Below are 24,349 nucleotides of genomic sequence, written 5' to 3' on the forward strand. Positions count from 1 at the left end.
CAGCGGGCGCGAATTCCTCAACGTCGCCATCCTCAGAACTTTTCCGTTTCTTCGACATTTGTCGCTCCGTGTTTTGAACCGTTGGCACCGATCGACCGATCTAGACCAATCGAGACCCGGTCAGCCGGCGGGGTAAAGGACACATACAACTGGCAGGGGGAGGCGAGAAAATAAATAATGCTCAGTCCCATTCATTCAGATCCCTTGGCTTTGTGTCCTTTCCCCCCTCCGATGTTTCTAGGAGCGCAGAGTTACCGTGCGTCCTCCGCGTTGGAGAAGACGCGTGGAGGCACCGGACGCTCGTCCATGGATGAGTCTGACCGTGACGGGAGAACGCGTGTTATCAGAGATGATAACCGGGTGGGGGCTAGTCTTCTTGACAGATGAAAGATATCTGCAGCAGGGCGATTTGTGGATCACGTGTGACGAGGACCGCACCGAAGCACGCTCCGAGGGAAATTACGCACGAGTAGAAACTTGTTGATCCCCAGTCCCTTCTTCGGTCCTTCCCTCCTCTGCCCCTTGGCGGGTTCGGTCCAAAGACGAGTTCTCGTGTTGAACTCTGCATTGATTGATCATTGATTTGAATAATTATCGGCGACGTCACGTCAGTCTAGCGTCAGTCAAAGTCAAGGATGACGTACAGCCACCACACCGAGGAGTCCCGCGTGCTCGACGGACATCTGGACGGGCGCCATCGGACCGAGGCTACCCCAACTTCAGGGCACTGGTCTCCTCACTGCATCCGTGAGACGTGAGCCGTGCTTCTTTTGTTAGAACAACCGCGGGGTGCGTCCAGAACGGCGGGCGCGTGTCGGCAAAGAAGCCCAACGCATGCCATCGTTCCCTTTCTTTCTTTCATCAACAACAACAACTACAACAACCAAAACAACAAAAAAAAAGCACCCTAGTGACGAGACGAGGAGGACCCCACTTGGCGCGTGCCCTGTGTCTGAAGCTAGCGGACTCCACGTGGCGGCTCTGTAGCATCCGAACTTGGGAGCGCGTGCGTCACACGTCGAAGGCGCGAAAAAGAACGAGTGGTAAGTAGGCTGAAGTAGAGTACAGTACAGTGTAGTGTAGTACAGTATAGTAGGTACACTGATACTACAGACTGGCGCTACTCACGTGGGAGACGCCAGACTGGTTTCAAATGCGTGGATTGTAGTTCCCGCGTTTGGAGGAAGAGAGGTAAGGCGCTGACAGCCGAGGTCCACAGCCGCCCCCCGCAGACCAGGCCGGGTAGACGTCTGGGGTGCAGACCAGACCGGGGAGACGTCTGGGGTCTAGACCAGGCCGGGTAGACGTCCAGGGTCTAGACCAGGCCGGGTAGACGTCCAGGGTCTAGACCAGACCGGGGAGACTTCCAGGGTAAAGACCAGACCAGGAGGGAGTGACGTCCAGGACGCAGAACAGTCTCGGGTCTTGTATTGTTTCTTTTAGGGAGGGCGGGAAGTAAACGACTTATTTTAGCTTCTTTGTTTCTCCTGCTTATATTTTCGACAGGCTACGGATATTAGCCCACATTATAACAAATTGTTGCAAGACAAAGCCTTGCAACAAAGGGGAAGGGGGGGGGGCGGTCTGAAACCAGTTGAGCAATAAACACACCCTCCCCTTTTTTTTTTATAAGATTATATGTTAATTAACTTTCACATGATGATAAGGGTGATAAGCCCACATCAAATTCCACGTCACACCTGGTTCAGATTAGTGGCGGTGAGGTCGCTCGAACTAAAGTGTCTTTTAGCGATTGTCGGGCTTCGTACTTCGGTGTGTGTGTGTGTGTGTGTGTGTGTGTGTGTGTGTGTGTGTGTGTGTGTGTGTGTGTGTGTGTGTGTGTGTGTGTGTGTGTGCTTAATGAGGTATTGTGCGCGAGCCGCCGACGTACGACGTACAACGGTGTCGTCTCAGCCCGTGACGCGCGCGCCAAGGCAAACACTTTGCTGCTCGCTCTCCACTGGCCCGCGCGCGCCCGTCGCCCCGCCCACTCCTCTTTCACTGCAGCTAATGACGTCAAGAGATGCTTGCGTCAATGCTCCCGCTTTGACAGAGGGCTTTCTCTTTTTTTTTCCCCCGACCGGATCATAATGGGATTATTAGACTCGGAGAAATAACCCCAGCCTTCAAGGCTTTTCCGATTTTTTTTAAGTGTGCCATTATCGTGCATATTATTCTTACGTTATAGGTTTTTATTTCTGAGAGAGCAAATAAATAAACAAAACATTACTAACACCCTCTTTAGTGTAGCCTGTATATAATTCAGCAGTAAATATATAACATATATTGTCATATATATATCAAAATATTATGTCTATTTATGTCTACATTATATATCTTTAATTGATCACATATGGCGTCTAGTCTGTGAAGGAGAACCTCGCCCCTCTGATTGAGCAAGACATTGCTTCAGGAACACTGCTGAATTCGATCTTCTTTAACCCATGGAGTGTCATCATCACATCGCTGAAGGTACGACAGCCACTTTGTTAAGCAGAGCTTCACCTGACTGCTGAAGTCTGTGCATAAACCATCTTTACCCACCACTAGGGTCCCCGTATTTACCCTGCAGGAGCACAGTCACTCAGCCACTCTAGACATGCACCCGTCCAGACACAGGGCGCTGCTGCCCACGTCACGACGCTCACGCAGACGTCTCCCGCGGTTACGTCATGGATGAGGATGAGGCGTCAAGCCATGTGTGGAGGCTACAGACCCGTCTCGGTAATCACTCTCATGGAGCCGTTGAAAGGAGGCCAAGTCTCTGAAGAAGAGAGGCTGGAGGTCTGGAGGTCGAGGTAGCTCCGGCGTGCGTCACGACACGCTACCGCAGACGGAGAGACGGAGAACGTATTCGTGTCAACGTTCAATGGGAATTTAATGATCTATGTTGAAACACACCCTTTGTTTACACTTACTTGATTGAATGCAGTACCTGAATTGGAGATACTACACGAACCCTTTCTAATCTGTGGTTACTGTGTGCGTGTGATTGTGTGTTTGTGTGTGTGTGTGTGTGTGTGTGTGTGTGTGTGTGTGTGTGTGTGTGTGTGTGTGTGTGTGTGTGGGCCTGTTTGTGTGTGTGTGTGTGTGATTCTGTGCCTGTGTGCGTGTATATGGGCCTGTGTGTGTGTGTGTGTGTGTGTGCATGTGTGTCTGGGTGCGTGCGTGTGCTTGTCTGTGTGTGTGTTTGTACAAGGGGAGAAAGTAATCATGTCTTTATACACTGAGCTTGATCTCTGCTGTTGAAATCTCCTCCTGTTTAAACATATGTGTGTACCCAATTCCTGAATAGTCTCGTAATGTGCGTCCTGGAGTTTGACTGAAGTCTAGATTCCCAGGGGTTTGGAACATAACATGACAAAAAGAGAGTTTACAAAATAAAAGTTTGTGTAAGATATTGATTATAAAAGGCTACATTTACACAGTTGATTTATATTGTCTGTTTTGTGGACTGATTCTCACTCTGTTTTTCGGTTGCCTCATGTTGCTAGAACCTGAGGAGATAGACAGAGTAAAGACTTTAACTCTGCATCCTCTCTGCATCACCAGTCTTATGTTTCTGTTTCATTTTATAGTTCACTCAATTCTAGAAAGGGACGTCTACTATAACTACCGTAAAAGTATTAATGTGTAGTGTATGTTGTTATGAACATTGAAATATTCTTTGAGCCACACAGATGTCAAAACGTACAACATGCACATGCATAACATATGCATAACAGCATATTCTTGTTTAGGACTGATTGTAAATGTTTGGTAATCCATATATTAAGATATATGTTTATATATGAAATATTAAAGCACAGTTCAATTATTTGTAATTATGTCCTTTAATAATGTATTCTAGGAACAATTAACTATATTTATGAGAATTATTGTGTCACTGTTTGGATTTTGTAGTCAAATTTTCATGCAGTTGAGGCATGAAGACAGGGCTTCTTTGTTAGCGAGTTGCATCAGAAATCCATTTGTTTATTATGTGAAACGGTGACACCTGCTGGTAAGTAATGGTCACTGCTGTACCCACCAACAATGCCGGATGCCACTTGGTAAAAGCAATAGGAACTTAAGGAAATAGGAATCTTAGAGGAAATTATCCATCAATAAAGTAAACCATTAAAAACAATGATCATGATTCAATTGTTTGGTGTATGGTATATCTTATGGGCTAGGTTTTTTCTGAATGATAGGGAGATAAGCTATTAGTAACACAATAGCATTACGTTTAAATTGTAAATCATAACACAGCACATTTGTGCGAATTTTGAGATTTTATGACCCAAGTAAAAACCATTTCTTAAGTTAAAATGTTATAATCTTTAGTATAAATAGAATTATGTATAAACTATAAATAAGTTGCAGTATTATTTTTCGTCATTGTAAATATGTAAGATTACTTTATGAAGTTTTTAAAAAACATTTATTCACGGTTTTATTTCCATTGCAATACAAAAGCCTATAACCTACTTACAATAGCTCTTTGAGCTGACCGCAATAAGTTCATATTTACACTACAAAATCTCCATCACTAAAAACCTTTTTTTGAGACTTCATCCTGAGGTGATGCTTAATATAAGCGCACCTTAAGGGTTAGGTTAACATCTGGATACCAACATGGGGATCGGACAGCCAGCAGCTGTCATTGGTTGAGTCACACAACATTTAACAACACGCACAAAGGATGCATTCATGAGGTCCTGGATCCTCTAGATGTGGTCGGCCCTGCGATTCGATGCATCTACATTTCCAGTAGGGTAGGACTATCGTTATGAAGGGCTGAACTTGAGTGGACGTGAGTAACATGGTCCGTGGGCAGTTACTTCACCTTTAATGAATAAGAAGATTAAAAAGCAAACAGGGAAAAGACTAAAAGCAGATATAAAGAACAAGGACATGCATAGAGAACATGCTCTACCATCAGAGGGAAGAAGGGGAAATGTGCGTCCAGGCAGACGGTAGGCCACCGTGCAGAGAGACGTCATACTGTGTGCTGTCGTGCACCTCGGCAACAGTGCCGCCGTCATACAGTGGGGAGCCACCAGAGGGCGCTGCCGCGCAGTGTGAGACGTCGGCGTAGTGGCCACCGGTCATTCCCCCGGTATGGTTCGCCAGGGTCAGGGACGAGTGGTGATGGCTAGGCCACAGACTAGGATACTGACTGCACAGACGAAAGCAATGCAAACACCTTGTTTAGCTTCACACATAAGATCATTCTCATTTAGTTAATTTATGTATTCTTAGATAAATACAGTGGCTGATTAGCCAATAGTCAGTTGTTAGGATATTCCAATTACAGCCGAAAGGTCCTGGTCATGGTCATTGGTATGGCACCACTGTCCATTGCGACTTAAATATGCTTAAATGATGAGTTAGGTAGGCTTTGACCAATTGAACCAACCTGGAGCCGGTGGCTGAGAGGTGACCGTGGGACATTGGCCCCATGCTGGGATGGGGGGACATGTGTCCACTGGGCCAGCTGCGGTCATGAACAGTCAGCATGGACGCACAGGCAGCAGAGTCATCAGAATAACCGGCTGGATGGGGAGAGAGTCAGGAGGAAGAGGCATTGAGAAACGGTACTGCCCATCGCTCACAGACTGGTCTAAGGAATACTGGAGAATATGAGTTCAAGGTAACTTTGGACTTTTTCTTGAATACTTGACACGAGTGATGGTGAAAGTGGAAGCCTGTCCGTTTTACAACTCTGGGAGAGAAGACGTTCACACAAAAGCTGGAGGAATGTAACCCCCCCCACGCCCCCCGTCGGAAACTCTTGTTTGCCTTTCTGGTCTGAAGCCAGGGAGGTGGGGGTGAGGATGGTTAGGAGCCAGGGAGGTGGGGGTAAGGATGGTTAGGAGCCAGGGAGGTGGGCATGGAGGAGAGAGGGTCAGTAGCCAGTAGGGATGGGCAAAACTATTCTTTTTCCGGGAATCAGTTCTTTCAGTTCCGTTCACTATCACGATTCGTTCGTTTGATTCATTCGTTTAATTCGTTCGTTTGATTTGTTTGTTAAGTCAGATTACGACATTTGACAGGGAATCTCACAGGTGTCTGGCCCCCCTGTCTATCTCCACCCCCCCTTTTCTTATAAGTATTGGGTACACCCGCAAATTAAGGCTTTTTCACAGCCTGCCCTACCATAAAGGTACTGTCGGCGGTCGAAACGCCAGCCATACTTGAGCTGCGCCAAGCCGCACCGAATCGAACCACACCGCGCGGTGGAAACGGGGGGGGAGTGAAACAGAAACGAAAAAAAGTTTTCAGTCACAACAAACAACAACAAAAGCGAATTTCTGTAGCGTTGGCCTATACGACGCAGTTCGACCATTTCCATGGTAGGTAAAACAATACTTTATTAAAGCATGCAATTGTGTTGAACAAAATAAAAAGAAAACGTATAAAGCGCTTGCATGATATTGAAGCCTTCAGCGATTGTTGGTTAACTTGTGTGGCGGTGCCTTGTCATTTGTCTACCCATGGGCCATGGCAACGCGATTGCTACCTGCTGTAGTACTCTCATTGGCTGAATCTTTGAGAACGTTTTAGTCTCTAGAAGGTCGCGGGGAGACGGAGCTCTGTTCATTTGTCTATTTTATTTACGTGACCATATTTTTGTTTTATGTGAAAAAAAAAAAAAAGAATCAAAAAATCAGTCCTCTTGTTTTGGGAATCAGTTCTTGCCGTCCACCTTCGGGATCCGTTCGTTGTGAACGAATCGTTGGCGACCGACCCATCCCTAGTGGCCAGGGAGTTGGGGGTGAGGATGGTTAGGAACCAGGGAGGTGGTGGTGGGAGAGGGGGGTCAGTAGGGACGTGGGGGTGGGGGAGAGGGTGAAGGTTAAGGATACCTACTTGGGGAGCCGACACGGTGGTCGTAGGGGCTGCCGTACGGCCTTGAGCGATGGTGCCTCAGGCTGGAGTAGCTCTGACAGCCATGGAGGGTGGAGGAGGAGAGGGAACCTTCACCCTGGTGGTGGGGGCTATCGGCAGGAGGGCGGAGGGGGCCTGGTCCCGGGATGAACCAGCCACTCACTAGAGGAAAACAAGGGGTGCAGGAGGGTGCGTTTGATTGACGTTGTCTTACAAGATTTGGTGGAGTAAGTGATGAACAGCGTGAGGACACACTCACACTGGGAATACGATGATTGTTGATTTTCATCTTCTAGAATATCTTTGTGATCGCTTCTGGATGGAAGAGAAATACATTCAACTGAAGAATATGACATTTTGTAGGAGTTAATTCGGGAACAGTCTTGTAGAGTGAAATACTAGAGCATGAAATTGGCGTACCTTTCTTTTGCATCCAAGAAGGCCTTAGCGAACGGGTTATATTTGATTTTAAGAGCAGTGATCTACAATAAGAAACATAAAATTATCATTTTTGGAGAAACATAACTATCCAGCAGGTTTTTTGAGTCAATTAAACAACAAGCATGGCCTACAACAACACAAACCATCAACAAATGTGTGCATCCCGTGCGTAAAAGACGCATAGGCTACATAAACGGCCCAACATTTTACGCAGCCACTCTTGCTGCTATATCCTCAAATCAAGTGCGTTTAATACAATGGGTATCAATAATATGATGATTGCCTACCTCCTCGTTCTGGTAGGCCGTCACAGCGATAAACTGGGTCTCGGGAAACGAGTGGCTGGTGATCATTCTCCGTGGACCTCCGACGCGCACTATGTGGAGACGTGGTTCGTACTTGTGTAAAGAATTTAGCATGATCTGAAAACGAAGGCGTCGAATCAAAGTAAATTCAACACAGTCGTATTATTAGCTTAGGTAATTCTCATTATCATAACACTTTTCCCACACACCTGCCCGCCTCCGTTGAGTTTATTGGTGAGTTTGACTTTGCTGAACGACACGGCCGCTTTCATCCAGTGCGCACCGAAGTTTGGCGAGTCTGGATGGATGGATACGCAGCTCGGAGTGGGAGGCTCAGGCTTCCCCCCCGGGACCCACTCCCCGTTCACGTATTTCCACCTATGGTTGTCCGCAGAGACGAAGTCCAGCAGAACGGAATACATGGCGTTCGGGTCCAGTCCGGACACGTTGGCTTTAAGAACGGGAAACATGCGCCTTTATGAAAAGTAATAGAAAGAAAGATATTTAAGATTCTTCTGAACTAAATGAATGTCAAATCAGCCTGGATATATGTATAGACCTACCAAGGGCTTATTTACATAACTTCTCAATACAAATCAGAAAGGAGGCATCATGCTGAATCAATTGGTAAAATCCAAATTAAACCGCACCCATTAAAATATAAACGGTATTAGATAAACAATGCATCTGTCGGTGATGCTAACAAATCCACATTTTAATGTATGGCGACTAGTAGGCCTACCTGCCATTCTTGGTGACTATCATTTCATTAGTGAGGTCCTTAAACCTTTTCCAGAGTTCATTATCATCCAGGGAGACGGTGAGCTTCCTCTCCGTGGGGTCGCCCTTCTCACTCCCCGCCTGGAGCTCACTCTCCACCGCACTGAGGAGATGGTCGACGCGGTGGAAGGACTTCCCGTGGCACTCAGTGGCAACGGGGGCCATTCTGTCCAGGAACTCCAGGGTTGGATCCTTGTAATCACAGGCTTTATAAGGAATCGATTAAAAGTCACACTCTGTGGATTAAGTCACCCAATTCTCCCTGTTGTTAACGGAGAATCAAGTGGCCCCCAATCGTAAGGGATAGGGCTTTATAGGCTCGAGTGAGGTCTCTTCACAGGAAAGGTATTTGGGAGGGAGGAGGTTGGCTGAAGTTTTCTTTGATGTTCCCCCAGCTCGTTTTTCATTGGTTTAAAGTGTAAATATTCACACGCAAAGGGCGTCTCACCCGAGGCCATATCCGAATTTATTATGAGGCCTATGTAAACCCCTGATTCAGCTCGAATTAAAACACTGACATTTGACACACATCGGAGGTCACGAAAACAATGTGACGCTTCCCCTTATTTAAACATGCATCAGTAGTCTATATTGAGATAGGAATTTCTATTTATTTTTCATGAATTTATGTAGGCCTAATATTAGTAACCTAAAAGGACAATATATTGAAAATATATTAATATAAAGGAAAGTTATTTAAAATACATTCTATTTAAGAAATATTGCAGAACAATTTGTTTAAAATATTTATTTGTATTAAACATTAGTGTACCACCCTAAATTGGGCCTATATGATACTATATATTGTTATACATTGACAAAAAAGTGTTATATTGACTACTATTCCACACAAATGCAAACTGAGAAGATTACAGGAAATGCATTCCTTAGACACAATAATCTGTCATTTGAAATGTTCAATTGCTTAATATATATTGTAATCTTCAGTAACTGTTTCCTATATAGTTACTCCAAAGCTTCTCCACATGGTTGATTATCTACAGACAAAGGATACAAAAGATTATTTCAAAATACTTGTACACACAACGTTTGAATAAAACTGAGCCCTTCATATCATGTCCTCTACCTGCACGTCCCTTTGTCGGCACACATCCTCCAAGGATAGAGGGTCCCACGCTTTAAACCTGTGCGTTCTGGTCCAACGAACACACAGTCCAACAAAGACATCAGTGCCTCACTGGAACCAACAGGACTCAACACGACAAACCATTTCTCTCTTCCACTTCATGTTCATGACTGTACCTTTGAGAGGACATTCTGCTTTTCTCTCGGGGCGAGCGGATCGGACGGCTCTGAGCGCTGGGCGAAGGTAGAGACGTGAGGAGGAACAGGCAGGGCTGGCCCGATGCCCCGCTGCTCCCGGTCTCCTCCTGAGAGGAGCCTCTGGAAGACGCACTCTGAACCTGCCGGGAAGGGTCGCGGGAACAGAGAACGCAGGTCAGTGCGTGGACGGTTAATTATGACAGGGTTCATCTTCAAAACTTTATCCACCGTAGGCATTGATCTCGACGCAAATACAGTGTATATTTTTGTGTTTATTTGTAGTATACAATTTTATTAAGCAAGGAGTAAGATGATTGGTGACCTGATGAGGCTATCTCCTCCAAGATAACCGTTGCCATGTTACCGTAAGAAAAACGACAACAACACAACAGTGTGTGTAACATTCCATAGTAGCCCCTTCCCTGTAGCGGTGTTGGTGTTTTGTGTGACTGACCGGTTCCTGGCTGGCGGCCCCCTCCTGCCTGCCCAGAGTGTCTCTCTCCCGGTCCAGCAGTCTGGAGGGAGCAGCGTTCACAGCACACAGAGAAAAACAAACTGCAGCGGTTAAACACCATCATACCGGCCATTCCCGTGTTTGTCTTTCGTTATTAAAATGTATCGGTCCAACGCGAAACGGAAAGATATTCGAGTGAGAGTTTGGTGCGCAGAGCGGTGCTAAATTGCTAGATTATTAGTTTAAAGAAAGTCCAAACCCAGGTTGTGGGTTCAATCCCTGACTTGGCATTCTACCATATCACTGAAAGTTGCTTTGGATAAAAGGGTAGATGATAACAATGTATTATTCATCTGGTACGTGTGTGTATGTGTGTATGCGTGTGTGTTTGTGTGTTTAGAAATACACATCAGTTCTACACTGTTTACCGATAAGCCCATTAAAGCATGTGCAGTGTGTCTATATAGTGTTTAAAGTGTGTCTATATAGTGTGTATTACATTTACATTTATAGTGTATAGTGTGTCTATATAGTGTTTAAAGTGTGTCTATATCGTGTGTACAGTGTGTCTATATCGTGTGTACAGTGTGTCTATATAGTGCATATAGTGTGTGTTAACAGTGTGTACAGTGTTTCTATAAAGTGTGTGTGTACAGTGTGTCTATATAGTGTGTCTATATAGTCTATACAGTGTGTCTATATAGTGTGTACATTGTGTCTATACAGTGTCTATACAGTGTGTCTATACAGTGTGTCTATATAGTGTATATAGTGTGTCTATACAGTGTGTACAGTGTTTCTATAAGGTGTGTGTGTACAGTGTGTCTGGTTGGCAGCAGGACACCCACCTCCTGGAGACGGCCATGTTGGTGAGGGAGGCGTCATACATGTGTCTCAGGTGTCTCTGGCGCATTGCCGCCTTCCTGCTCTTCTTCGGGATGTCCGGAAACCTCCGCTTTAACGAGCACAGCGACGTTAGGCCGTGACCAGATTACTTACTCTGGGCGTGAAAACCTGTCGGTGTGTTTGTAATGTTCGGCGACCCACCACTTCAACCACCTTGCTCTCCAGGTTCACCCCGAAGTCAGGCTGCAGCGTCGCAAACCGTGGCACCTTCATCTAGTGGTGACACGTCAACAACACATCCCCCAATCATTAATCCCTGACAGGTACATCTCTCAATCATTAATCACTAACAGGTACATCCCTCGATCATTAATCACTAACAGGTACATCCCTCAATCATTAATCACCAACCGACACATCTCTCAATCATTAATCCTTAACAGGTACTTCTCAATCAGTAATAACCAACAGGTACATCTCTAAATCAAAGTATACTACTCCGACTCTGTAATCCGTAATCCGTAACTACGGAGACCCCTCGAGTATTCAAAGTTCTCCGTCGGGATGTCGGATGCACAATACAATTCGCCGCCTGATCGATCTTATATGATGACTCCTAACCATGTAAATAGTGTTGTAAATAAACGTCCAAAGTTTTTCAAATCTTATTTGGTGTTTTATTGGTTCTTAATGTGCAAAGGAAACAAGGCGCAAAGTAAATAAGGTAAAAAGTCAAACCGGGAAAAGTGATTCCAGAAATGATTTTGTTAGAGGACCAATCACAGCGCCTGCCGTCTCCGGTGCGTCGACGGATACTTAAAAAATATTGGATGCACACGTAAGCTGCGGAGAGGGTCTCCGACAGGCTCTCCGACGCCGGAGAGGGCTCTCGGTGTCTGAGTACGGCACTTTACGGAGGAGTATAAACCAGCCTTAACGCTCTCTCTCTCTCTCTCTTTAACATGGTGGTCACCATGGCGATAGATTTGGGTGTCAACGTGAGAGGTGTCGACGCAGGAGGAGTGTGGATTCCCCCACGGCAAGTGTCTCCTTTGGCGCCTGATCTCGCACCTCGCCCCCCCCCGCAACGACACAGCGCTAACTGTTCCACGAGACCACTTCCTGATCAGGACATCCTGCAGCGGACGCCCTGTGAATGGACCGAGACGCCGACGCCTGAAAGGATGGCTGCCATTGATCTCTACACTGTCCTTTAATCCTTGGGGACCCTGCCTCCCACTATCCTTGGGGACCCCCCTTAACCCAATCCCCCCCCACCCCTCATCTACTGATCAAAGCAGAGGAACTGTCCAGGTAAGACTGACAAAGGAGCAGCTATAGGGAGAAAGAGCTGAGCACACACACACACACACACACACAGTCGTCTGGACCTGGAGCCAAAGAGGCTGGGAGGACGTCAGGTTTCTCAGGTTCCAGTGCTCTCCACTCGGACCGGCCCAGTCTGACCACCAAACCCCCAACAGCCTCTGTTTGCCCGGGCCTCCAGCTCCACACTCAAGTGTCAAGAGAACTATATATATATATATATACAACTTTTCTTTGTTTTCAATTAGTTGATCATTATTACTAATGCTCAATAATATAAGAAAGAAACTCATCATATTTGTTGCTATTACATAATCTTTGTCATAAGGTACAGTGGTCATCAAAGCAGAGAGGACATAAAAATGGTGTGTGTGTGTGTGTGAGTGTGTGTGCGTGCGTGCGTGTGTGGTCCAAGCACCAACCTTGGGAAACATTCGCTCTGCCTGCTGCTCCAGGTTGCTGCTGGGGGCCGGCTCTGCACATCTCTCCCCTGAACTAGATCCTGGTCTACTCACACGCACACGCACACGCACGCACGCACGCACGCACACACACACACGCACGCACACACACACACACAAAGGCACATGTACACACACACATGCACACACACGGACACATATTGAACATGCGCTATGTAACACACGTAAGACAAACAAAAATAACATCCAGCTTTACAACCCAAGGGAATCATTCTCCTCCTAAACCTACTACGTTCTGTGGAGACAAAGACAAGGGAACCTGGACCAGGGAGTGACCGAGCTACAGAGCCAAGGTTCAGGGAGGGACGCTGTACAGCAGCACGGGCCTATGGACACTGAGCGGCAAGGGGCTTGTAGGAAGACACGTGGGTCATCAACACATTCCAATTGACACGCCAGCGCCACAGCGAGCTGTCCGCCGCGGCCGCCGAGGGCACCCGACAACACCCCCGCACCTGGGTGACGGCTCACTTTGTCTGCTGGGTGCTAACCGACCCCCCCCCACGACGGAGTCCGGAGCAAGGCAGCTTTTACTCACAGCAGGGCGCCGCCGCTGACAGACAGATACAACTACCCCCCCCCCCCCCCCCCCCCCCACATGGCTTCAAAGTAAGCCGACAGACTGTTCTGGGGCTATGCTGTACGTGTGGGTGTTAACCATGACAGGGGTGCTGGCTAGGGTGTTCAGGTTCGATTCCCCCCCGATGCAAACCATCGGTTCCTAAGAAAGACCTAAAGACAGGGAGCCCAACTCTACCATATGTAGCATTCTGAAATATGGAAAAACTGTAGCAGTAGACTTATATAGGCTTATTAAATACTTTACATACTAAAAAGCATCATGGGAGCAGGTAGTGGGAGGTCTTTCATGTTGTTGTCCAGGCTGTAAGTGCTTCCATTTCCCCACACACACAAGTATTTCTCGTGTGTGTGGGGAATGTGCTCCCGTTGAGCCAAGATGGAGCCTCCAGACCGACCGGTGTTTTTTCCGTAGCTCAGTGAGATCTCACACCAGGGGGTCACTTGTCATCGTATGGCCTCACTAGCCTTTTTCCAGACCTGGCCCCTAATGTCGTGTTCCAACGTGTACGACCCAAGATGGCCGACCCCTCCGAACACCACGCCACCATACACCAAACCGACCCGGCCCCTATTGACTGGGGCAGACACTGTTGTGTGGTACATTCACAACATGGGAACACAAATCACACCAACAGTGTTTGGAGTTGGTCGGAGGAAATCACACACACAGGAGAAAGGGACCCAGACTTACTGTAATGGCACTGCCAAAAAATCAATCAACATCAACAACAACAACAACAACAACAACTCCAAAAAGAAATGTGTGTGTGTTTAATTTCATTCTTATAAGAAACCCGGAATTCTCAAAGCACAAAAGAGCATCCATACTAACTGCAGTAAAACAATTGTTTCACAAACCTTCTGCTCTACATACGACACACATATATCACGTGCCCGAACTGCAATAAGACTGAAAGCACAAGAGTACCTATAGGGTTATCTGTGTGTGTGTGTGTGTGTGTGTGTGTGTGTGTGTGTGTGTGTGTGAGTGTGTGTGTGTGTGTGTGTGTGTGTGTGTGTGTGTGCTCTAGGCACACAGACCTGTATTTGACTGGCAGACCATAAATCTCTCAAGAAGAAGAAGAGCAGATTAGTCCAAACACTGCAGTTCACATCTGCTTAGAGTGCCGGCATGAAGCGACACCACCCGCCCAAGTACTGAGTCTCTTGTGTGGAGGACATCATTAACCCCCCCCCCCCCCCCCCCCCTGGATCATGTTTGTAGGCGTAGGGGGGGGAGGTGGGCCTGTGTACACATCATGGGGTCAGGCTGTGTTTGGTCCCATCGCCTGGGCCTGAACAATCAGCCTCCCATGCGCTCCACACAGGAGCTGACCCAATCTAGTGCTAAAGGCTTAGAAATGGTCGGACGTCGACGCAGCGCAAGGGGGTTTGCGGACCAATTACGTACTTGCAGACCCTCCTTGCGTCCACCGCAAGGGCCTGGCCTGCGCCTCCCAACAATTGTAACCTTGTGTCGAGGTCGACGCAGCAGCAAGGGCTGTGATTGGTCCGCTAACGTAAACCCAACGTAGAACCAAAACAGGTTCACGTCTGCGTCAAAGCGACCCCGTGGTCAGTGTGTTGCGTCAACGTCCAACCGTCACTCTACCTTAAGTCTGCAGTAACAACAAGAGCAAGCAAGCGGCTCAAGCTGAGTCCACTCCGTGACTGTCCTCGGTGTCACCGCGAGAGGCGCCCTGTTTTCGCTGGGCTCGCTCCTCCCTTCTTCTTTTAATCGCTCAAAACGGAAAGGACTTATTTGTTCTATGTTTTGTTTATTTATTACATTTTTAAATTCACATGTTATTGTTTTATTTTATTTTATTTATGCCTATGTAATCGTTTCTTCATTCAGATTTTTCACACCTTAACTTTGTGTGGGATTGCATAAGAAGCTAAAGAATTCCACGGCACTGTGTTGCATTTTATCAACAAAACATGAATCCTGAGTCTTGAATCCAGTTCCATTGACACCCCCGGGCAAAAGTGAGCTGTGTGTGTTGGTTATTCAACAGAAGCATCGCCTGTAGCACACTCTGAGGCTAAATCCTTCCACCCTTTTCCAAAAGCAAAGGGTGCTGTTGTGCTTCAGTGTGTCATTGACGTTAAAGGTATCGATGCTGAAAACACTCAAACTATATCTACCTTAAACAACACCCTCTCTCGAACCATTTCCAGGGACAGGCTGTTCTTTGGCGTTGAGCTGACACATATGGACCCATGCACTCGGTTACTGAAGACATTAAGGAATGAAAAACGTGGATGAAACTTATCACAACCTGGGGTAGAGAGGTTGGTCCTTGTGTCTGCTCTCCCCCTCAGACCTAGGGGATCCAGGGGCCATCCAATCTGCTACTGGGTCCTCAGGGATCACTATCGACATGAGATCATTAGGAGGTCAGAGTCGTTTCTGTGAGGCCCCTCATCTCATTTAAAAAAAGTTCTATTGAGGGGCATGGACCAGATCAGTCGTTTTTAAGTTATTTACTTATGTACCCCCTCCCAGGGCCTTTGTTCAGCCAATAAAAACCCTTTCACCAGCACATAGAAATTTTGGTATGTATTATTTTTTTAAGTGCAATGCACTATAGGTCAGTGAGAGACATGGGCTTCTGCGTCACTTTTTTTTTTCTTCTGATTTTGTCATCTTTTGGACAGATGAACAAATTTGAATATTAGTATTCAAATTTTACTTCATCTTATTAAGGTGGTATTCAGATTGTACTTCATTTTATAAAGGTGGTATTAAGATTGTACCTAATTTTATTAAGGTGGTATTAAGATTGTACCTGATTTTATTAAGGTGGTATTAAGATTGTACCTCATTGTATTAAGGTGGTATTCAGATTGTACTTCATTTTATAAAGGTGGTATTAAGATTGTACCTCATTTTATTAAGGTGGTATTTGGATTAATCTCATTTTTAGAAGGTGGAATTATTTTACTGTTGGTCATAACCGATATTAAAACCCATTTTTATAAACGTAAACACCCCCCGTAACCCTTCAAAGTACCGCTCGATGTTCATGTACCCTCATCGGAGAGACCCTGGTAGACGGCGGACCCCCACTCAACTCTTCTGCCTGATCTCCCGGAGGTGGTCCTGTATGCGCTGAGGGCCCCGGTGGTAGTTGATGCGGCCCCCAAAGTCCTCCAGGTCCGACCGGGTCCGGAGAACCCCCCGCTGCACCAGCTGGTTCTGCAGCTCCAGGATCTGCAGTCACAGATACGTGTGTACAACCATGTCATGATCGATCAGTAACGTGATAATTATAATCATTTTAATAATGATTATAATAAATCAAATGTGTGTCAGGATAACCCAGGCGCTGTATAGAGGAAACGTGCAACACTAAAAACCCAGGTATAAAGCTAAAGAGTACTAGTGTGTAATGACAACATAAAGAATAGAATGGCTCATAGGGACATGGTCTTTTATGTCAGCAGTTCTATAACCAATGTTAATTACATGCATACCACTAGGTTTAATTTCAACGTATTAATATATAGATTATAATTATTTTTATATATTTTTAATGTGTACGTGTTCAAACCGGAACTTATCAACTTTACAGGCAAATTTATATATTCATTTTATATTTTTACATTTTTAATATTTTGTATATTTTTTACCCTTGTTACCCTAACCTCTTATCGGGCAATCATGTTTTTACCTATGAACAAGACACGCGCCTTGTTCCCCATTGCTCAGAAGCACCAGGCTGTGATTAACTGTGCGGTGATTTAATTGGTAAACCAAACTCTCAGCTCTTGAGCGTTGCACCGCGCCGGACTCACCAGGTAGAAGCTGGTCTTCGGCAGGGCGTCCAGGTACGAGGCGTCGTGCTGCAGGCGGGAGAAGCCCTGCCTCTCCTTCTTCTAAGAGAGGCCAAAGGGGGGAGAGAGAGACGGGGGGTTGAGAGGTTACAGGGCCGGGCAGGGTGGAGGGGCTTGGAGACACTACTGTCCTTTCAGGGGCTGGGAACCAGAACACACACACACACATGCACACTCACACACACACATACACACACACACACAAACACACACATACACGCATATGCACACACACAAAAAACAGAAAACAAACGGACACACATACACACACAAAAAAAACACACACATACACACACGCAAATACACAATAACACACACACAAATGCACACACACACACACACACACACAAAAACAAACACACACACACATACACAAACACGCACACATACACATACGGCAAATGAGAAGTAAACAAGCAGAGCCACAGGAAGCCATTAAGGACAGCGAGGACCAATTACAACCCAGCAGGTGTCGTCCCCCCCCCCCCCCCCCCATCATTCTTCTAAACGCAGCCTCCCAGTACGCTGTGAGGAAACAACAGCTTTCATTTGCTCTGCAGTTGGAAGGGTAAAGGAATTCCGACTGGAAGGCCCGTAAAAGTCCTTTATTGTGTTCTCTTTGTGTCCCGTCCGCCAAGTGCAAGTCATTAGGAGGAGGAGGAGGAGGAGGAGGAGGAGGAGGAGGAGGAGGAGGTGGGGGTGGGAGTAGTCACCTCCTCCTGCAGAAGCTAGTCTTTTATAGATGGTGGGGGTGGAGGTGAAGGCTGGGGGTTTATAAGACAGGATCTGTCTCCTGTGTTTAGACCCCCTCTATCAAAGTGGACGGGGCTGGCTCCTCTGAAGCTGATTGTTGTGTTCACACCCCCGGACAGAACACGAGACGAGTCAAAATCAAAGTCACTCACAATGGAGCCCTGTCTCTCAGCAGGAAGGCTCACATAACACAACACTATCTCTCTCTCTCTCTCTCTCTCTCTCTCTCTCTCTCTCTCTCTCTCTCTCTCTTTCTAAGAGAAGCCACCGAAGAAGCAGTCCGATGTATCAGTCCCTATAGCATGAAAACCTACATAACAGCAGTACTGCTGTGTCCAGACAATCAGACCCTCTTTGTGTGTTTCCATCAAAGCTTGCAGACTAAACTCCCTCACACTTATACCACACGTGGCTTTCAAGGAGGAGTTTAAGGCTCAAAGGATGAAGGGGTGAATTGCAGTTGTAATTTATTTAATGGTGCAGACGTCGCTGTGGAATCACCAAAGGATCTCAGGGAAGGTGACAGCCTTAGATTGACAAGGTTGTGTACTTGAGCCCTAAGTAGGGAGTAAGCTATGGATACAACGTGTGTGGACCTTATTACCCATTGGATGTCTTTCACCGGTTTGGATCTGTGCTGTTCTGCTCGCTGCTGCATCTCAAGCCGCTGGGAGTGGACCTTCTTCTGGAGCAGCTCCATGTAACGCCGGTAGAGGGCGTCTCTGAGGCGACGTACGTTCCTGTACGACTCTAGATGGCGCTGAGAGACAAGAAAATAAACTTATATCATGACATAAACCCATAGCAAAACAAAGTTAGTTTTGAACATGACACTAAATCGAGCGCAAATGTTTGATACGGGTAAAGAAGAAACGTTTAGTGTTCTCTGCATCAAATGAACCCCCTGTCAGTTTTGTTTTGAAGCATCCATAGGCCTACAGTGCAAAGGTAGTCTAATTAAACCCATAGCAGTTATCCAATAGGGAGTGAGGCCCACTCGCTCGGTCAGGGCCTGCAGCCTTTCGTTGGCTTCCCGGTTGAGGTCATCGTCATCTCGCACGACCTCGCTTCTGCGGCTGCGCGGGTGGTCTTCATTATTTCCCTGTCAATAGAGAAACCCCATTAGGACGTGTTGGAACCCGATTAAGGGAACCTCAGCCACGCAACGGCTGGGCAACTCTGGTTGTTGTCTAGACGTGCTTGGGCGTGTACCGCAGATAGCTTTCTCGAAATAAAATCGTCCAAGCTATGATCTCCTTTAAGCCTATCAGGGGTCTTCCTAATCCCAGTTTGGTGTAATCAGAGCGGAGTGATACACAGCAGATGCCAAAGTCAGGGATTTAAAAGTTTTTCGCCTCGTGTTATTGCTCTGTGTTTGTGCACCAGGGCAAGAGAAACAATAAGAAAGAAGAAAGAAAAGAGAGACCAGGCATGCAGGAGTCTTCCTTCCTTTTTCATATTCAGTTGAAATAATGCATTCCAGTAGGACTGTAAATCTGCAGCTGTCTCAGAACCAAACAGTTTATCCCACCATACTCTTTAATGTCATGTTCTTTCCCGTTTGTCTGTGTCAGTTGCTTTACAGGTGTCTGGTAAATGTCCACCATTACTGGAAGGTTACAGGCCCGGTCCGTTGAGGAAGGGGGACTCTTTTGTCCGGTCCCACATAAAGACAGCTAGAGAGGAGTATTCATCACTGGTCACGTTGCTACGGTAACCCTGTAGGACGCACACATCACTGGAGACCCTGCTTCACCGGAGCCAGCGGAAGCCGTGACGGGATAAAAGGCGGGAGACTGTCTCCACTTTATAAATCAAAGACGAGTCACAAGGTAAATGGAGCGGATTTCTGCTGGATGCTGAGCAGGATGTGTGTGTGTGTGTGTGTGTGTGTGTATGTGTGTGTGTGTGTGTGTGTGTGTGCCTGTATGTGTGTGTGTGTGTGTGTGTGTGTGTGTGTGGGGGGGGGGGGGGGGGGGGTTTGCGGAGCATAGGGCTGACCTGTAGAACTCACGCATTGTCGTCGATACAAATGTGAGAAAGGGGGAGGTTGAACTGGAAGACAACTGTAAGCTTATTTCACTTTTGTTTGCAGTTCTCTTTAATGTCGGCCTATTGAATCGGCTGCTTTTCCCCAAGGACTGTAATTTGAGAGCTTTGTCTGTGAATGAACCGATCGTTTAACAAAATATGACATTGGTGAGTGCCAAAATACAGGAGGAAAGAAAACGGATACTCAGAAACGATAATACCCCATTAACAAAGAGAGTGACTCAGGGCTGGCTTAGCTTCTCTAAGGTATTCCAGGTCTCAGGTTTTGTTCTCGCCAGGACCCCAGTGGAAACTATACCGGATCCTTTACTGCTGCTGGGCTGTTCTCCACTGAGCAGTCTCATTAAGTACGAAGAACCCCCATAAACACATATGACTGTTATCGACCATCACAAAAGTAAAAGACAGCCGTTCTGAATTCATCCCTTGTTACACTACTTCATCACTTTTGTTATTTACTTTAAATGTTCTTGTCTTTTCTCATCACAAGGCCAAACTAATTTACACTGAATATCTTTGAACAAAAGTAATGACTGCGGTGAAAACATGCAAAACTATGCATTTATGTATTCCATTTACTCGTTGTTGTCATGTTGTCATGATGAATAGCACCCCTAACGAGAGGCTTATACCGGATACCTTCCTGAAGCCCGCAGGTGATGCATAGGGATCCAAGATGGAGGGCAGCACGCTGGATCTGCTGGGAACCTCTCTGCCCTCAGACCTCATGGTGAAGCTTCATAGAAGAAGGCTACAGTCTTTAGGACACTGTCTCAGTACCCCCTGGGACACCTGTTCACCGCACACGTCAACCACGAACAACCCTGTGGCGTTTAGTCTTTCACCTGTAGTGGTAATTACATGATGTAATGGATCAAGGGGTGCCGTGCATGCATGCGGTAATGTAATCACACACCGCAGGTGAATGTGGAATCAGACCAGGAGCTGTGTGTGTGCTCTGCTGGTTTCTCACAGGACTATCATCTAGGGTCCAAGATTAACATCTAGAGGTTTTCTTTATACGGCCGAGCAGATGTTTTAATAAGTAACGCAGTTTTATCGTCTGCCACCAAAGTCAGCCAAATTGTCAAAAGTATCCATCATTAGCGCGTGGCAGATTTTAATGTTGGACCCTGCTAGCATCACACTTAAAACAAGAATAGGTATTTATGAATGCATAACCTGACATAAGGAGCTCTTAAATAGCTTACCGGTGGTGGAGCAGCGAGGCTGTTGTGCTGAGCTAGGTCAACGTTCAGGACTTACACTGGTGTGTCCTGTATCCTACAAACTCTGGTAACCAAGTAACAGGGAACAATGTAATGGGGTTATAACCTCCCCCAATTACAAAACACCACACACACGCACGCACGCACGCACGCATGCATGCATGCACAAGCACACACACACACACACACATGCATTTATGCATGCACAAACACACACGCACACACACACATTCATTAACACAGACACACACACACACATTCATACACTCTCTCTCACACACACACACACACACATTCATTAACACAGACACACACACAAACACACACACACATCCTCCTAAACTTTCTGACCACACTGCAAACTAAACTTTTCTATTCAGTAGTACTAGCCATTAAGTTAATACAGCCATTATTACCCTCTGTTTAGAATTGCCTACTATTTCCCATCAGATACGAGTATGGCAGAAAAACACCGACGCTCAACTCATTTAAAACGCAACATCTTTGTTCATAAGATGTATAGTTGGACACTGTCTGCTGGCCACTTGAATACCGTGTTGCAGTGAATACTACGTATAGCGTTCAAAAGGGGTTCATCCTCATGAGTCAACGTCGTTTGCCAGGTGTCAATTACGCCTCTGAGTGATTACCCTGAGGGCGTAACGGACGCACCTGGCCACTGGATCCTTGCGCTTTATGGGCAAACCCTGCTTAGCAGGAAATCTAAGACGCTTAACAAGGCTAACCCACGCACGACCGTGCAGTTAGTGTCAAAAGATCAGAAGGGGAGTCAGGACAGCACATTAAGGAGTAGAATCCCCATCTGAAATACGATAGGCCTGAACACATTTGAAACGAGTCATTCAAATAAGATTTTTTGTATATATTATTTTACTTCAATTGGCATAAAAGTGTCGTCTGACAAAAACAGTGGTTCAAATATTTCACAAATGTTAAATACTGTACAAAAGGTATAAAGAGGTGCTCCGTGTGAGAAATAACATTGTACTTCCATCAGACGGCCATCGAACCCGGTTCCCGTGGACGGCCATTGTTCTCGGGACACAAAGGAACGCGCTCCGCTCGCCGCGCGTGGAGATCCGCCGGGGCCGCGCGGGCGCGTTCCATTACGCCTTTTCCTTGCAGGCGCGCGGTTAAAAACAAACAAATAAAAAACAAAGCAATTGACATGTGCAAAAAAACGGAAGACAATATTAAGGTACTTCATTCGGCTCCCATGAAAACATTGAACGCGCGCGCGCTCCGCTCCCGCGGATACGCGCGCCGCTTCCCTTGAGTGGATCGCCGCTTTACGGGCTTACTTGGCAGCAAGTTCGTGCAAAGAGTCAAAAAGTGCGGCAGCATCAGCAGCCTTTGAGGTGAGGCAGGGTGGACAGTCTGTCCACCTTCCCGAAAGCGGCGGCACTCTCCACCCCCTTAAGCCACTCTTTGCACTTCCGGACCACCGTCTCGTCCACGTTCCCATCCTCCTCCTCGTACTCCACATCGTCGTACTTGTACTGGTCGTTGAGCAGGGATATCTTAACGATGGCCCTGATGTCCTGCTCCGCGTCGTCCAGCCTCGCCAGCGGGGCACCGCAGCCCTTGGACCCGGTACCGGACCCCCCGTGTCCGTGCGCCTTTTTGGAGGGGAAGATCCGCCGGTGCCGCAGGTCTGTGGAGGCCAGGCAGCACTTCTGCTGCTTGGCCAACATCTGCTTCTCCAGGTTCCGCTTCTGGATCACCAGGATGGCCTCGGGCGTGAGGCTGAGGCTGAACTGGATCTCCTTCTCTCCCGCGGCGGCGGAACGGTCCGCGCGTCCCAGGGAGCCTCGCGAGGACTGCTTGCTGCACCCCCGCGCGGTGGTGGACTCCATGGAGCTGGAGCGCGTGACGACCCCGCACGAGTCCTGGGACTTGGACACGGGGAGCCACGAGCACTTGGTCCGCTCCTCCTGCGCCAATGCGGGTGTCCGCGTGGGGCTTTTGGTCTTCTGCTGCTGGGATGGTTTCCGTCCCAGGTTCCTCAGGTTGGCGGCGGGCCACGACCTGGTGAACTTGTCCTTCTCGGTCTTGGGCTTCTCCTCCCCTCCGGGTTTGAGCGCGAGCGCCGAGGTCGGAAGGGGCACCGCGGTGGTTTTCTTTTTCCGGAACAGATCCCGACCAGGTGACGTGATCCTCTGGTGGAGGTTGATCGGTGGGAAAGGCATCGTTACGAACGACCAGAGTCGAGGAGTGAAGCGTAAAGTGCGGATGGAGATCGCACCGGTCTGTACAAAGCGACGAGTATCCTCCGTACGGGCATCATCCAAATCCAAATGCGCGTCGCTGCCTGCACCTGTTGTCCGCTGGAATTCAACTGGAGAGCTGCTGGTGCCAGACCGCCTCTTTATAGCGTCGGTCAGGGGGCGGGGCCAGGATGTACAGGCGGCGGAACAAAGCCATAAACACACAAGCGCGCGCACACACACACACACACACACGGACCAAGGGATGCCTTTATTTACCCTGACGGATGGAGAACTATTTAGCGGGAATTCGGATTGATCGTTTATTCTCGATGGGTTTTCTTTTCATGAACACCAATAACAATAATAATACAACTTAACACAAATTATTAAATTCGTTTTTTGTTGTTAAATATTGCTTTCGTTCAACGGTCTGACTTTCATCTGAACAATAGCGCGTGCAAAAATAGTGCAACATATTTTAATGCTACCAATTTCTATCAAGAACAGATATATTATAGATTTTATGAAGCCAATTTGATGTTCTATGATAGAATCGAATTTATACCGATAAAGACTTCTAGGCCTAGGCTACTTCAAGAAGATCAAATAGCCTAGTCCATTAATATAACAAATAATGCAATTCCACAGGCCTATTTAGCCTACACCATCTCAAAGGCCTACGACACAGAACAGCCTATCACCTAATTGTCTTGTTCCCGGTGATGTTTTAGGTCTGTCTGTGAAATGAAACACAGTGACAATTATATTAGACCTAAATATTTCTAATAACATAATCTATGGTCCTAATAACCTATGGTCGTTTATTTTTAATTATAGGTAGGCCTACTTCCAATAAGTGTGTAGGTTGTTT

The 24,349-nt window shown here is 46.9% G+C and overlaps 3 protein-coding genes across 3 annotated transcripts; all 3 read right to left on the reverse strand.

Annotated features, from left to right (window-relative positions):
- Positions 1-251: 251 nt before the first annotated feature.
- On the reverse strand, positions 252-11,256 carry tbxtb (T-box transcription factor Tb; the record flags this gene model as incomplete). The annotated part of the gene is made up of 14 exons (XM_079729036.1): positions 252-316; positions 4,968-5,161; positions 5,402-5,537; positions 6,856-7,035; positions 7,133-7,188; positions 7,294-7,355; positions 7,602-7,736; positions 7,829-8,093; positions 8,362-8,591; positions 9,487-9,496; positions 9,663-9,823; positions 10,138-10,198; positions 10,986-11,092; positions 11,185-11,256. The coding sequence occupies 14 exons, from the start codon at positions 11,254-11,256 to the stop codon at positions 252-254; spliced, it is 1,734 nt and encodes a 577-aa protein (XP_079585162.1).
- Positions 11,257-16,446: 5,190 nt separating this feature from the next.
- On the reverse strand, positions 16,447-20,747 carry LOC307070534 (uncharacterized protein; the record flags this gene model as incomplete). The annotated part of the gene is made up of 5 exons (XM_079729039.1): positions 16,447-16,590; positions 17,175-17,255; positions 18,571-18,726; positions 18,964-19,068; positions 20,658-20,747. The coding sequence occupies 5 exons, from the start codon at positions 20,745-20,747 to the stop codon at positions 16,447-16,449; spliced, it is 576 nt and encodes a 191-aa protein (XP_079585165.1).
- A 1,864-nt stretch (positions 20,748-22,611) lies between these two features.
- prr18 (proline rich 18) lies at positions 22,612-23,533 on the reverse strand (the record flags this gene model as incomplete). Its single annotated transcript, XM_079758849.1, has 1 exon — positions 22,612-23,533. Exon 1 carries the CDS (start codon positions 23,455-23,457, stop codon positions 22,612-22,614), a length of 846 nt encoding a protein of 281 aa, XP_079614975.1. The 5' UTR covers positions 23,458-23,533.
- Positions 23,534-24,349: the final 816 nt, after the last annotated feature.

This window comes from Pollachius pollachius (genome assembly GCF_949987615.1).
Source record: "Pollachius pollachius genome assembly, chromosome: 2".
Classification (NCBI taxonomy): domain Eukaryota; kingdom Metazoa; phylum Chordata; class Actinopteri; order Gadiformes; family Gadidae; genus Pollachius; species Pollachius pollachius.